The sequence below is a fragment of the Cicer arietinum genome, chromosome 5 (assembly GCF_000331145.2).
Source record: "Cicer arietinum cultivar CDC Frontier isolate Library 1 chromosome 5, Cicar.CDCFrontier_v2.0, whole genome shotgun sequence".
Classification (NCBI taxonomy): domain Eukaryota; kingdom Viridiplantae; phylum Streptophyta; class Magnoliopsida; order Fabales; family Fabaceae; genus Cicer; species Cicer arietinum.
The window spans coordinates 1846540-1863075 of NC_021164.2; the positions used below are offsets into that span (position 1 = coordinate 1846540).

The following is a 16536-nucleotide window of genomic DNA, read 5'->3' on the forward strand; positions in this document are numbered from 1 at the left end:
TGGATAAGATAATGAATACGTGTACGATGACGTCAGCGTAATCCCTCAATCCTCCACTGATTGGCTGATTCCGATTTTGGATAGGATTGCAATGGTGTTATAAATAGTCATTATGTTAATATTATTATTCACACACACTTTAAAGCTCTCACATTCACAACATACAAGCTCTCACATTCACAACATACAAGCTCCATGGCTCTTTTAAGAAATCAGTATCTTCACAGGTCTAGAGATATCGCTGAGATGGTAAGTGGTTGTAATCATCTTATGTATACATGTTTTTAATCATCATTTTCATAACTTTAATATTAAATTTATTTAAAATGTAGAACTTGATTGAATGTCACCACCACTTTAGAATGGAGGAACCAAATGAAATGATAGTTCCCTACTTGGAGGAAGCTGAGTTTTTGACCGTTGCAAAATTGGGATCTTGTAACGTGGACTCATCATTGGTGACCGCAATGGTAGAACGTTGGAGAACAGAAATACACACATTTCATCTTCCAATAGGAAAGTGTACAATAACTCTTGAAGATGTTGCATTACAACTTGGTCTACCTATCAACGGAAGACCAGTAACTGGAGGTGGCGCTTTAGATTGGGATGAAGAATGACAACAACTTTTGGGTGTCATTCCTCCAAAAAATCAAATGGTGGGCCAATTCGTCAAACTGAAATGGTTAAAAGACACATTTGCTCATGTTCTGAATAATGCAGCAGTTGAGCAAGTACAACAACATTGTATAGCGTACCTATTACGCTTGATTGAGGGTTTGGTATTCCCTGACAAATCTTGCAATAGAGTTCATTTGATGTATCTTCTCCTGTTGAAACATATTTAACGTGTTCGACTATATAGTTGGGATTCAGCCTGTTTGGCAAACTTATACAGACAAATGTGTCGTGCAACCGCACCGTCTTATGCATGTATGGGTGGATGTACATTGCTCCTTCAATCTTGGGTATGGTATCACATGTCGTTCATTGCCCCTCATTGCACTAGAGAGATATCATTTTCACTAGCAAAACGGTAAAATATTTTTCATATTAATCCAATAAATTACATATAATATACTTGTCAAACTTGCTAAATAATAGTTTTATATTCTTTTACTAGATGGATTGACAGGGGACTAATCCATTCTGGAACTCCATACAGGGATCTTGTCAGTTATAGATCAAACATTGATCACATGCAACATTATCAGGTTTAAAATTTCATTGTTCAACAAAATTTATATTTATTATAATTGTGTTGTCTTACTAATATGTCTTTTTTTCTCTAGTTCATATGGATGCCTTACATGCGTCTTGAAAATGTCATACCACAACAAGCACATCATGATTCAATGATATGGACTGTCAAAACCGCATTGATTTGTTTCTCAACTGGTGAATGGCATCAAACAGATAGAGTCAAACTGCAGTTTGGACTTTTGCAGGAAATACCAGATGAACCTGAAAATATTGATACACTTCACTGTCAAGATATGAGAGGGAATCATCTGGAAAATTGGAAAGACAAACATGCTGCATGGATTCATTTTGGAACGAACGTCGAAGTCATTGTCTTACCGGTCAACCGATACATGGACACCCAATACCAACAGAGGAGTATATGGTGTGGTTTAGACACAACTCTAATATGTATCTATCAGCTCTGCACCTACTACGGAACCCACAATATGGTGTTGCAGAAGAGCCAACTCAACCATCACACCAACAAAGACGTAATAGACCTCGCCTACCGACTCACCCTGTTTCTATTGAAAATGAAGTGCCAGAACCACATCGTCATTCATTTTCTTTCACCCCAACACAACAACAATTTGAACCATCAAGACAATCATTTCAATTCATGTAAACTCAACAAGATGATCACCGACAATCTCTACATTCAAGTGATCAAGATTTTGTGAATAACTTATTTGGTGCAAACCTAGGTACACATGAATCGGCTGCTCATTATATTAATAATATGTACTCATTTGGTGTTCCATCATTCCCAAATCAAGTAGATCATACTTCTTCGATGCATGTCGACCTACTAAGTGAAAATGTTCAGGAGACATATTCCCCAGTTGACGAAGAAAACTCACCTCCACGTCGTATTCGTCGACCACCACGATGTGGGACTGAACACTATATAGGAGATTAATGTAATAAAAATATTGTAATAAAATTTGTATATATTTTTTTCACTCATTTGGTATTTGTATATTATAATATTAAATTAAATATTGTTATTTTATGGAGTCCATTTAATTAATTTTTTTTAATAATTATAAAATATAAAATTAACATTGTATTTATTTATTGAATTAAAATATTAATTACTTAATTAAATAATTAATAAAACTTAAATTAATTATTTAATTAAAATAATAATTAATTAAATTAATAATAAATGAAACTTAAATTAATTATTTAATTAAAATAACAGTTATTGATTAATAAAATATATATTTATTATTAAGAAAGATGTTAACGAAAAATAATGTGTTGCATTATTTCTCAGCGGGTGAACTGGCTTTATTAATTGATCAAATTCCCTATATATGTGTCTATTAAATAGTACCACTAATAAAAATAATTTTATAAATGATAAAATAAATTTAATAATTAAAAAAAAAACAAAAAACAAATTTTTAGTTGAGAAATCGGTATTGAGGAAACCGATTTCCCTTCCTTCTCTAAAAAAATAAAATAAAAAATTAGTTGAAAAAATTTAGGGACAAAGACCGATTTCTAAGAGGAAGGAATTCAAAGTTCAAAATAAATGGTATTTTGTTATATAATTTGAAAAGAGTGGTATTATGGTATTTAATTTTTGTTTTAGTAGTATAATAATAAAAAAGCTGCAGAAAGAGGCTAAATTTCCACCGATCTAACATGTGGGACCCATCATTCAAGCATTGAGATAATTAAAGGGGTCTGAATTTTTGATGGGTTAGTTGGATAATCAAACTTGTAATTATGTTGTTTGTGTTTCATTTTCAAGTGGTGGAACATTAATTCAAGTTGTAAACAAATACTATTTATATATCACATGCAAGCTCAAATCACTAAATAGTGTTTATCTTGATGATATGATATATAATATAATGAGAAGGTAAGTAATGGCGGAATTTTAACAAATACATTGGGATATTGAATTTATAAAATTTTAATTAATAAATTAAATATAATATTTTATTATATATTAAAATTTAAATTGTAAATTTATAATATAAATACATAAAAAAATTTGTAAATACAACTATGAAATAATAACGAAGAATTTTAATAAAAAGTTGCATAAATTTAAAAGAAATGGAGTTATGAATATAATATATTGCACAAATTTAGGTGGATGTGACCACCCTATGTTACTAACAAACTCCGCTAATGAAGGTAAGTAAGGGAAGAACACATTGTTTTGTTTTTTTTTAATGTGATTTGTTTCTTTTTTTATGGGTTTGGTATTATTTTTGAATTTGAGATTTTTGTTAGTTTTGATTTTTTTTTTCTTCTTCGGGGTTTGATACATGGTGAAGATGACAGATGAATATTGATATAAGTTTATTAATTTTTTTTATTTTTAAATTAAATAAATAAAAATTCAAAAATATGCTTATGTGGCTTGCCACCTCAACATTTAAATTTGTTTTTAATTTGTACATGTTTTAAAAGATAAAAGACTGATTTAGGAAAAAGGATAAATAATTAAATTCTTATAATTAAATAATATAAAAGACTAAAAATGTACTTTTACTTAATTTATTATACCATTGTTAATGTGTATATAATTCTAAATATAAATAGCAAAATTGTAGAGACATTTAAATTTTCAATGTCATCAATGACAGTTTTCTCATATATGATAGTGATTTTAAAATTTTTATCGGTAAGAATTTATCTCATGTATGACAATTCAATTTTATAAGTGACAATTTATTTGTGTATGATAGTTATTTTGAAATGTTTATCATTGATAAACATGTCTCGTGTATGATAGTTCAATCTCCTTAGCGACAACTTGTCTCATTTATAATAATAATTTCGATATTTTTAATAAAGAGAACTTGTCTCGTATATAATACATATATTAAATTTTTTATTGATGAGAACATGTCATTTGTATGATAATTATTTTGATACTTTTAATCAATGATTATTTTTCTCGTGTATGATAGTTCAATCTCGTAAGCTGTAATTTGTTCCGTGTATGATAGTTATTTTGAAATTTTTATTAATGAGAACCTATTCAATGATCATACAATTGATTCAATATTTGATTTTAATAGTTCATGACAATAATTATACTGTTGTTGAAAAAAATTATGACAAAAAGAACTAAAATACATCACTTAAAAAAATAAAAGACTAAAATCAATTTTAAAAAAATATAAAAAATCAAAATGAATATTAAATAAAAAATAAAGAAACAAGATTATATTTAAACCTTAATTATTAGTTACAAAAACAGAATACAAATATCTAATTGAGTTAAAAGATGGAAATCTCATATTGAACAATAAATAATTTATTTGAATGTTAATCCTCATACTTGATGGGAGATTAGAACAACAAATGAAATTATGAAACCACATACTTTCTAAACTATTGAAAAATTTCTGCATGCCTACATCAAATTAGAATTTGGTTTAATTGGAGATAATAATGTTCCTAATGATTATTGTTCTTGATTCCCTACCACTTTCTTGAAAAAATTTATCAAACAAATTTTATTGCGTAACGTAGCTCTATGTGAGACCATTAAAAATGCACATAATATTATTATCGAACTCCTAACATAATACAAGTTGTCTTAGTAGTTGCGTTGAAAGAAAAGATGATGAATGTTTTTAAAGAGGAATACACACAATACTATTGTCGAACTTCTAAGGCATAATATCGAATAAATGATGAAGAATACCAATCAACTGTGAAATATCACATGTTGAAGAATAATTTAAACTTTTAGAAAATAAAATACTTAAAAATGAATATTAGTGCAAAAAAAAAAGAAAAACATTTGTGTTAAATTATTATTTCCTAAATAGATGTGATGTTATTGATATTAATGCGAGCATGTTACAAAATTGAAAAAGAATAGATGTTGGATTGAATGTTAAAGATATTTAATAGTGTAATTACATAGCTACAAATAGAGTTTGAGTGCTGTTAAAATTAGAGCCACATGTAGGAATTTGACAAAAACAAAAATATGTGACAAAATTAAGATCGAGGTGTCAATAAAATAGTGTGTGGAGACACTCATCTAATATATTATAAATAAATAGATTGATTGAACATTAAACAATTTTTTGTGAGGTAAATTTGTCTTTTATTATTGTTTAAAAATATTATAATTGCACGGTACAATTTTCTATTAATTTGAACGAATTAAATAAGATTGATTAAAGAAGGTGGATGAATATTATTATATTTATATATTAAATTATTATGAACATAATTGAAGGGAAGTGAAGGTAAGGTTGTTAGGTATGCACGTGGTTGGATGTGGAACCATGCCTAACACTATGGTGTTCTTGAGTAAAAAACAAAACACTATGGTGACAAACAAATATATTAAATGGTATAATTATTTTCTTGTACAACGACTCTATCACGAATTATTTTGTTTAGTAACTTATTCTGAACAATTAATTTTACTATTTTAATTATCAAATTAAAAGTTTTTATTGAATATATTAATTTCATAAATTTTTATAAAATTTTAAAATTAATTAATATTTTCTTTTGTGACGATTATAGTAAAAACGAGATTTTAAATTTTGAGTACTATTATAAATAAAAATTAATGATTTACATATTTTTAATATATTTTTGTTTTATTAAAAAAATATTTAATGTTAATAATCGAGTGTTTAATATTCAAAGGGATAATTTAATAAATTTGGATTATTTTTTACAGAAAATCTAAAAAATTAATTATATTTAATTAATTTTCTTTATAACTATAAAAATAGTGATTTTTTTTTATTATTGAATAGAGGAAGTAATTCATTAAATAATTTCAAATGATAATCTTTTAAATTACATAACTACGAATTTTAAATGATAATTTCAAATGATAATCTTTTACAAAACATAAGTAAACACCATTAATTAAATTACATAGCTACGAATTTTAAATTTACACAAAACTCTGTGTTTTTATTATTAATATATTATGTCAATAATCAACGGTTGAATTAATAAAATTTATTGTTCATGATGAGTTATCAAGTAGAGTAACTCATATAGAATTACTTTTGGAGCCAACAAATCTACATATTTATGCAAACTCGTAATGAGTTATTAAACGGAGTAAACGTGTATTTAGTTATGCAATGATTAAAAATGAATTTAAATGAATTATAAAATTGATTTCAGTTAAAAGTGGATTGAATATAAAATAATTCATGAGTTGACAATTAATTTCTAGTGTAAAAATCACGTTTAAATTCAGAATCAGCTAAATTTTGTGACATCTAAACATATCAAAATTAATTCTACACCTTCAAAATTGATTTTAACTACTCAATAGATGGAAACAAACAGGCCCTATATAATTTATAGGTGATTTGACAATGAGAGAGTGAACAGCACATTTATAAAAGCAAGCAAAACTTCCCAAATTAAATTCATTAATGAATAATACTAAAACCATGGATCAAAAGATATGCATAGCCATGGTTCCATGTCCAGGAATAAGTCACTTAATCCCTTTTGTAGAATTTGCAAAACTACTTGTTCTTCATCACAAAAACTTCCATATAACTTTTCTAATTCCAACACTTGGTTCTCCTACACCAACCACAAAAGCAATCTTAAACTCACTTCCACAAAACACAATAGATTTCAAATTCCTTCCACAAATCAACATTGAAGACCTTCCTCCAAATCTTCACATAGCAGGACAAATGAAAGTTGTTGTTAAACACTCATTACCCTCATTGTATCAAGAAGTTAACACACTCATAACTTCTCTACAATCAAAAAACAACAACCTAGTTGCTTTGGTTTTTGACTTTTTCTCAAGTGATGTTATTGACATAGCTAAAAAATTCAACCTTATGTCTTATGTTTTTGGTACTTCATCAGCTGTAGCATTTCAATTCTGTCTCAATCTTCCAAAACTAGATGAAAGTCTTTCCTCTGAATTCATGGACAAGACAAAAACATTTGACATTCCAAATTCTAATGTTTCTTTTAAGGTAAAAGATTTTCCTGACCCTGCTCTTTATGCAAGATCAAGTGAAACATACAAAGCTTTTCTTCATGTGTGTCAAAGACTTTCTTTATTAGATGGTGTCATTGTTAATAGTTTCACAAATTTAGAACCTCATGCAATAAAATTTATGGAAGATTTTCTTTGTGTTTATCCTATTGGACCCATTATTCAAAATGAGTCAAATAGTAAAGTCAACAAGTCAACGTGTATTAATTGGTTGAACAATAAGCCTTCAAAATCTGTTTTATTTATTTCTTTTGGGAGTGGTGGAACACTCACTCAAGAACAAATCAATGAGATAGCTTTTGGGTTAGAATTAAGTGGTTGTAATTTTTTATGGGTTATAAGAGTCCCAAATAAACATTCAAGTTCTTTTTATTTTAGTGGTTCATCAAAAAATTCTAATTCTAATTCTAATTGTGATTTTGATGATGACCCATTAAATTATTTACCATTGGGTTTCTCGGAAAGAACTAAAGATCAAGGCTTGGTGGTTCCTTTGTGGGCCCCACAAGTTGATATTCTTGGACATAGTTCAATTGGTGGTTTTTTGACTCATTGTGGTTGGAGTTCATGTTTAGAAAGTGTTTTCTATGGTGTGCCTATGATTGCTTGGCCACTTTTTGCTGAACAAAGAATGAATGCATCAATGTTAGAGGATATTCTTAAAGTGGCTGTGAGGCCAAAGATTTGTGATGAAGATGGGATAGTAAAAGGAGAGGAAGTTTGTAGAGTTATAAAGATTTTAATGGATGGTGGATGTTTAGGGTTGGAATTGAAGAAAAGAATTGAAGAGTTGAAGTTTGGGGCTAGTGATGCAATGAGTGAAGATGGTTCATCTAGAAAGGCATTATCTAGTTTAGTACTCAAATGGGAAGAAAGAGTTTCTGAAAAATTAAATTTGTTTTAGACGATGTAATCAAAATCAGATTGAATATTGGATCCATATCAACATCGATTCAAAATTTAAATGTCAGACTGAGATCGAAACGAGATGAAATCGATATTTTGTTTTTCTTATACCGATCATTTTCATAAGTATTCATTCAATGTTTCGTATATTTTAAAAATTATGTATTGTATAATTAATTTGTATATTTTATATATAGTTATTACTAAATTGATTGTTGTGCACCTTGTGCTACACAAGGTCTTTCTTAATGATATTTTGCTTATTAAAAAAATAGTACTATATTATTAATATAAAAAATAATACAACTATCTTTGTTTCACAAACAAAAAAATTGTAATTCAAAGCCACCAAAACAATTAAAATTGTTGTCAAAAGTCTTCGAATATATATTTGAAATGGTCACATAATTTTTCTTAATGATACACACAATGTGATGTCTCTTCTTTTTAGTATCTCACTCCTCATTGTTTTGTTAATACATATATAGTAAAATACTCCATCTTGTCCCATATTATAAAATACTTCTTTTTAGTATGTCACTCCTCACAATTATGTTAATATTATAATTATTGTTAAAATTAAATATTCCTTTTTTCCAATTATACTCTTTCTAATATATATACAAAAACTTTAAATTATATTGCATGAGTATTAAGAAAAATAATTGTAATACTAAATAGGATATTTGTTAAAAAAAACAAATAAAATAAATTTATTATAATTTTAAGTTATCTATTTTTTACCGACTCACGAATTTAATTTTTCTATTTTTAACGTGATATATGATGCAATAATTGAATTTTATACATCAATGAAATTGTAATAAAACTTTTTAAAAACTTAACTTTTAACTTCAATTTTTTTCTTTTCATTTTTGTAATTTAATTAATGACATATGAATAATTAATGTATCTAAATGAATTTTATATCATGAAAATCATAAGCCACGTCGTTTAAAATATGTCAAATCATTATTTTTTAGTTAAAAAATTCAATTGAGAGACCAAAGTTGTCAATTTTAAAATAAAAAAACCAATTTCATATATTGATTAAAATAGAGAAATTGAAAGTACAATTAAACTAAAAAAACAAAAACAAGTTAAATGAATTACACAACTTTAAAGATCTTTGTTTCTACATTTAAATTCTAAACAAGTGTTTTTGTTCTTAAATAAATTTAATCCCTATAATTATTGACATTAGAAGAGAAGAAAAAAAGTTATGTTTTCTAATAGGAAATGATTGAAGTGTGAGTATATTGACACTGTCAAGAGAACTACGATTCCAAAAGTATCCTTCAAGAGGACTTTGCCATGAAGTTCTTGGAAGACAAAAAATACCCATTCTGCCTATAGATCCATGTTTACTCCATCTTCATGCTCCTTCATATTTTTTTACTCTTCCTCTCCTCTCCTCTCTTTCTTCACACAAAACAAATCTTTTTTTTTAATAGAAAAACTTTGCTATAAGTACTGTAAATTCATTCTCTGAAATAACTTTTCCAAAAATACAATGATGGGAATGGCAAAAATGTAACACATAAATTTGATTCCCACCTTATGTCAATTTTTTTTTTCTTTCAATTTCAAGTTTCAACCGGTACATTGGAAATGAAATCATGTGAATATGAAAGTTATATTATTCTAGGGAACTAGGGAATCTTTTGCAATCAGGAATAAAATTTTATAACCTAGTAAAATATGAATAAAAATTTTCTACACATGTTCCCAAGAATCATAATTAAATTAGAGTAATAAACTTCAACGACTAATCACTTGAATCAAATCCGCTAAAATTGATTGATCAAAGTGTTGTAATTAAGCCAACATGTTATTTGTCATGCCATCATTGATGGACTCATTATGAATGATAAATCTCTAAATAATAATATGACTATTAATATACAATTAACGTAGGGTTGGCCTAAGGCCCAAGCTGCTTATGCAAGGGTTTTAGGCCTCCTAAAAGTATTATTGTTTTTAAGTATAGTTAAGCTTAAAAAAAAGAATATATATTTATATAAGTAAAAGACCTCGTAAGTATAAAAAAATACATCAATTGATATTTAATTACAATATTTTCTACCTCAAAACGTAAAAAAAAAAAATGTAAAATTTCAATAAAATTATTATTATTATTAGCATTATAAATGCAAAACCTTTTAAGGTAGAATCACACCCTGCAAAACAATAGAATGAAAAACATGCAGAAGGAAAATAACCATGATCAAACAGCTCCCCCAACGGGCTTGAAGAATTTGTTCCCCTAGCTTGCTTTCCATCAACAGCATCAAATGTCTAGCAAACATATATATGCATTAACATATATATAAACACACATATAAGCCCTTGTAAAAAAAACACATATACAAACAAAAACATAATAAAATTAATCACGGGAATCAATGGAAGATTAGGCATTATATGGTAAAATGCCCCTGTCGATAAACCATAAGAGATAATAACCGAGAATGGTTACAACTTACATTAAAGACAGAAAAGCAGGGCAACCCCACAGAAGATTGAGACTAAGTGAGCAAGCACCACAATATGAGAATTTAACTAACCTGGTATAAAAACAGAAGTAGCCCATGGGCAAAATGAACCCATCTTGGAGGAGCTGTGTCCAATTGAGGTGAGTATATCTGGAATAAATAAAGAAATGTCAGTGTGTGATTGATAAGGAATTCACTATTTCAACACAGCAATTCAAACTATATCCAAATTCCATTGCATGAGAGAGTTATAAACACCTCCACTAAAGAAATCAACAGAAATCTTAAAGATACTTCACATACTCATTTCAACAAATTGCAAATTTCATAATATATCATTTGGAAAAATGAATACTTTTCTGAGGCATAGGAAAATTATCAACTTTATGAAGCAAAAAGATTAATGGACTCAGGTTCTACTCACATAGCCAAGCAATGCAGACAATAGTAAGAACATAAATCCTGTCAGTTATCTGCAACCAAACAATTTAAGAAATATCATCGGTGCCAAGAATATAGCTTATGATGACAACAGTAACAATTATAGATGATACGACAAAAAAAAAAGGAAGTAATGGTTTACCAAGTTTAAACTGCAAAATTGTGCAGTATGGGATAGGAATTGGGTGGGGGCACAGTTTGAGAGTTGTAGCTAGAAGCAACTACAACCTGAAAGCAACAAACCAATAAATAGAATGGATCATCATGCACCTGGATCCTGAAAAACTCAAAAAAGACCAACCGAAGAGCTTGGAAGTTGAAAACTTGGAAATTCACGATAAAAAGCCAGAAATTAGTAAGACATTGAAAAAAGGCTAGGTCATACCAGTCAGATGGATATTTGACCATTCATTTTTTGCAATAAAATTTCCCAAAGTAATGCAAAAGGAACTCATTCTTCTACTCAGACGCTAGTTTCAAAACAAAATCGAAATAAATACATACAACCAGATGTATTTTTCCATTCAAGACTAATCAAGCATAAATCCCATTTGAGTAGTATGCTCGTTTAACCAAAACAGTCAATTAGCAAAGAACATGCTCAAAGTCTATCATGCATGTATGTAACTTTTATCACTCTCATATAATTGGATGTCCAACCACAGATCAATTTTTGAGCCCATAAATAGGCCTCAGATTTTATTTCTCACCAAATAAAGTTCACAGTGGAAATATTAGAAATACACAGACAAAAACACAAACAACAGTAATAATTACTTTAATCAAAACAAAAACTTTCAAATAAATTTTACTTAGATTAAATAGGGACAAAATAACAGGGTTAACATTTTCATTATATGAAAAAGAGAGCAAAACTACCACCCTCAAATTGCAATACAAAGTCCATTATAAAAAATACTACAGAAAAAGTTTGGATAATCCCGCCACATTCAACATAGTACATAATAAATCCTGGTTTAACAAAATCACTGCACCCCAAGAAAACCCAAATTAAAGGATAATAACATCAACAAATCACGGGTTTGTTATCAAATGCCTCTCTTGCTTCCAACAAGTCGGGGCAGAATCTCTTTGCAAGAACTTCAACCTGCTCAATAAATGACTTCCCTGCGTGCTCCCCAATATGTTGGACCATTTGATCCCATCGTAGCCTGCATACATCACCAGACCTATGCTCAAGCAGATCGTCCCACTCTACATCATCCCTGCAGCAAGCATCCAAAGTATATAAAGTACTTATTAAGCGGTAGTCATCAGTATCACACCACTCACCACTAGCAACCAGAGGCGTTGTTAACTGCTCATACCACTTTTTGCAACAGAATGAACTGTTTCGGGTGCTCAATTTGTTACCAATTGCCTCCCAACTAATATTATCTCGCAACATACCATGCATTGATTTTCTATAAGGCTCTGTTGCCCTTGTGCGCAGATCCAGGTTCACTAAATCAAATAAAGTTTGATACTCGTCTTGGGACCATTGTCCTTGTTTTAAATTGGTAAATTTTAATCTACGCCATGCATCTTTAACCTGAAATCGACTTTTACCCAAAGCGTCAGCTATTGGCCTCCAATCAGATCCATGTATCTCTTGGGACTTCCGTATAAATTCAAGCTCATCAGGTGTCCACCTACACCTCTGACCGTTTTCCAACAAAACATGACCACGTTCATACACACTCCGGACAGGCCTCTCAGGTAATACTTCTGCAATTTCCTTCCAACAACCTCTAATTTCGGGGTGTGATCCGCAATGGAGAATCATATCTAAACCATTCTCTCCCAAACAATGAGAATCTATATAGTCATTAACAGCTGCTTTGATTTTCTCATCTTCTTCTGGTGTAAACCTTTTCCCACGCAATAAGCCATCACAACAAAACTCCACTTGATCAGAAAAAGTTACTCGTTTGGGTTTCCATGGTCTACCCTTTGAACTCTTAGGAGTTTCACCAGTAACTGACTCAGCAACCTTTTTTTTCTTCCTCTTCTTGCCTTGATCATTAGCCTTAGCATCACTATCATTGCTATTAAAATCATTGCTCTCCATACTTTTGCTATTGTGATTCAGTTCCTTCTTCTTCATTGTCTTGCCTTGGTCACCATCATCTTCACCTTCAATTGATTTCTTCTTCTTCTTCTTCTTCTTCTTCTTTCCATGGCCATCATCTCCACATTCATTGCTTTTAAACTTGTCATGCTCCTTATGTATGCTTTCTTCACTTAGTTTCTTCTTTTTTTTCTTCTTCTTATCTTGCACGCCATCATTACCTTCACTGCTTCTAAAGTCATTGCACTCATTAAGTTTACTTCCTTCAATTAGTTTCTCCTTTTTCATCTTATTTCCTTGGTCATCATCTTCACATTCATTGCTTTTGATTTCATTACACACCTTATCTCTGCTTTCTTCACTTCGTTTCTTTTTCTTTATCTTCTTGCCTTGCTTGCCATCTTCACCTTCATTGCTTTCGATCTCATTATACTCCTTATGTTTGCTTTCTTCACTTCGTTTCTTCTTCTTTTTCTTTATCTTCTTGCCTTCCTCGCCATCTTCACCATCATTGATTCTAAAGTCATCACCCTCCTTAAGTTTCTTTTCATCACACAGTCTTATCTTCTTTTTCATCTTTCCTTGGTCATCACTTTCACATGCATTGCTTTGGAACTCGTTATACTCCTTATGTTTTCTTTTTTCACTCAGTTTCTTCTTCTTTTTCTTCATCTTCTTCCCTTGCTCGTCATCTTCACTTTTATTGCTTTTGACCAAATGTAGATCATCATTACTTTTGGCCAAAGGCAGATCAACTACATTGTCGACTCCATTGGTTTCACCCTCTTCGTCTTTAGTTCTTTTGTTTTTCTTGCTCAAAGCTTTCATCTTCTTTGTGTCCCTGTTCAAAGAAAATAGAATGAACAGCTTCATTATAGGAAACAACATGGTTATAAAACATTTCATTAAAATTAACTGAATAATAACAAAATAAAATAGTAGAGAAAATCAATAATTCAAAAGTAACTTGAGTTATTATAGATTCCATAAAATGATATCATTTATTTAATCATTATGCAATTCCAATCTATATATTAGCATAATTGTTTTTATTAGTGTTGTCGATGGCTGTTCATGACGGCGAGCCCAATATCCGCCATAAACATGTGGCGGATCAACAAACAAACAGCAGAAATAAAATAAAACACCAATTAAAAACCAAATTAAATTAATTTAAGATGATTTAACAACTGAATGAATATAAACAAATAAAAACAGATCTAAAATAATTTGAAACACAGTTAGAACAAAGCAAAAAACAAATAGAAAATAATAAATAAATAAATAAAATACAGCATCTGGAAGATAGATGAAGAGTTGAGGAGAAAGTAAAAAAAAACGTTGAAAGTAATTCTTACTGGTTTTTATAGTTAATCTAAACAGTAAAAAAAAAAGGTTTTAAAATCGGGTCGGGTTTTCTTCAATTTTTAGGGTTTTCTTCTTCTTCCGGCACGGCTGCGAAATTCATTGCGGCTGCGATGGCTCCGCCACGAGAAAACCGATACGCCACCACAATTGTACGGCGGTTTGTGAAAATCTCGCTATGGTCGAATTTCGACGACAGTATTTCAAAAAAACGTAAAATGTAATGAAAAGGAAGAAGAGGTACCTGATTTGATGAGGTAGGATTGAAATACGAGCAGTTTGAACAAAGTGAGATCGAATCAAATTTCGAATCTAGAAAAGCATTGTTTAGAGCTTCACCATTTAGCGCCACTATTACTGTAATGTGATTATCGATTAGTATATCAAGATTATAAACAAAGATGAAATGGGGTTGAGGGATTTACAACGAGGAAGCCCATGGGCCATGGCCCATATCTGAAGCCCCTCTCTTGCTCATAATTTTGTTTTCCATATATATATTTTAATATTAGTGCATCTGATAATAAAGGCCAACTATCAAATAATAAGAACTATGGAATGTATATGTGTGTGTCTCTCTATATATTTAATATATTTTAATTTTGAGTTTATTTTTAATGTACTATCATAATAAGAAGTTTTAAGCATTAAACAAATCAATAATCATTTATTTTAAAAATAAATATAATAAAAATTTAATTATCATATATATTGTTAGTGTAAATTTTTTTACACACATCTCAATTGTTGATGGATGTGACTTTAGAAATAGTTAAAGTCAAAATTTTTTAATGATCTAACAGTTGTGATTAACTAATATTATAAAAAAAATGTTTATATTGCTAGTGCATGTGAATTAAATCCTTATTATTGAAGTAATTTTTTTTTTTTGTAATAATCTTACAATTGTGATGGGTTGATAATATAAAAATTATTTACACCACAAAAATATATAAATGAAATTCTTAATTTTAAAAATTTAACTTTTATTTAATACTCATTTTGTCTCAGATAAAAATTTATCAAAGAAAATTGATGTATATGGTTGAAAATTTAGACCAAATACATTCATTTTCTTTAACGATTAATCAATTTTTGCTTGTATGTTGGAATCGAGTAGTAGTATTTACCATAATATTTTTCGGCCATCTGTCTCATATATTCCAAGATTTTTGTGAGCTTGACAATATCGGTATTTGAGTTAAGTCTTACACATTTAAAAATTGTAATTTTAATATTGAATAATTTAACATTTTTAAAAAAAATCAATAATTTAAATATCTAAAAAAAAAGCAGAATTTTTTTTATATTTGTATGTCTTGATAAAAGTTATTTAAAAAATAATAATTAAGAAAAATGATTTTTTAAGAGACTACTATGACAAATACCGATATTACAAAACTTATAATATTTTATCACGAGTTTATAACATTTTTTGAGATGTTATTTCATATAACGTTTAAATTTATAGTTTATAGTATTTCATATATTTTGATATACTATTTTAAGTAATAATTTTTAATTATATTGATTAAAAATATTTAATATTAATTAAAATATATTTTAATGTAAATTATTATACTTATGAGTTAATTCAACAATTAATTTTATTAAATATTTCAAATTCATTCAATGAATTTATATAGTTACTATCAAGTATCGTATTAATTATCCACTATAACAACATCGGTTATTAGTAGCCTATGACATATTTCTAAACTATTTTTAATTTATTTTTATAATTTTTGCAATATAGGTTATCAAAACACCTAATAACTAAAATAAAAACTGTTTAGCTTTCCATAAAAAAAGGTATATTTAACTATTTTATTCAATCTTATCAAAATAAATTTAATCTCTCGAAATAAATCAACACATATACTACACATTTATTTAGAACTGCAGCTGAATGAACTTCATTAGTTTATACCCTAACGTCATTTTAGACTATTGATATTCACTTGAGTTCGTCTTTATAAAAATTCATATGATTTAAAATGTAGGTATTTTAATTGCTTTAGCTA

The 16536-nt window shown here is 28.7% G+C and overlaps 2 protein-coding genes and 1 long non-coding RNA gene across 3 annotated transcripts; 1 reads left to right on the forward strand and 2 right to left on the reverse strand.

Annotated features, from left to right (window-relative positions):
- The first annotated feature begins 6592 nt into the window (after positions 1-6592).
- LOC101514917 (hydroquinone glucosyltransferase-like) lies at positions 6593-8248 on the forward strand. Its single transcript, XM_004499632.4, has one exon. It carries the CDS (start codon positions 6645-6647, stop codon positions 8136-8138), a length of 1494 nt encoding a protein of 497 aa, XP_004499689.1. The 5' UTR covers positions 6593-6644; the 3' UTR covers positions 8139-8248.
- A 1100-nt stretch (positions 8249-9348) lies between these two features.
- LOC140920550 (uncharacterized) lies at positions 9349-11207 on the reverse strand. Its single transcript, XR_012163216.1, has 3 exons — positions 11060-11207; positions 10708-10785; positions 9349-10438 (listed from the first exon to the last, which is right to left on the reverse strand). It is a non-coding gene; the product is annotated as an uncharacterized lncRNA (long non-coding RNA).
- A 702-nt stretch (positions 11208-11909) lies between these two features.
- On the reverse strand, positions 11910-14916 carry LOC101514362 (uncharacterized). The gene is made up of 2 exons (XM_004499631.4): positions 14757-14916; positions 11910-13988 (listed from the first exon to the last, which is right to left on the reverse strand). The coding sequence occupies exon 2, from the start codon at positions 13973-13975 to the stop codon at positions 12104-12106; it is 1872 nt and encodes a 623-aa protein (XP_004499688.1). The 5' UTR covers positions 13976-13988; positions 14757-14916; the 3' UTR covers positions 11910-12103.
- Between the last annotated feature and the right edge of the window lie 1620 nt (positions 14917-16536).

Coding starts and splice junctions, on each gene's coding strand:
- LOC101514917 (XM_004499632.4), top strand. CDS start 6,645: ATGAATAATACTAAAACCATGGATCAAAAGATATGCATAGCCATGGTT.
- LOC101514362 (XM_004499631.4), bottom strand. CDS start 13,975: ATGAAAGCTTTGAGCAAGAAAAACAAAAGAACTAAAGACGAAGAGGGT.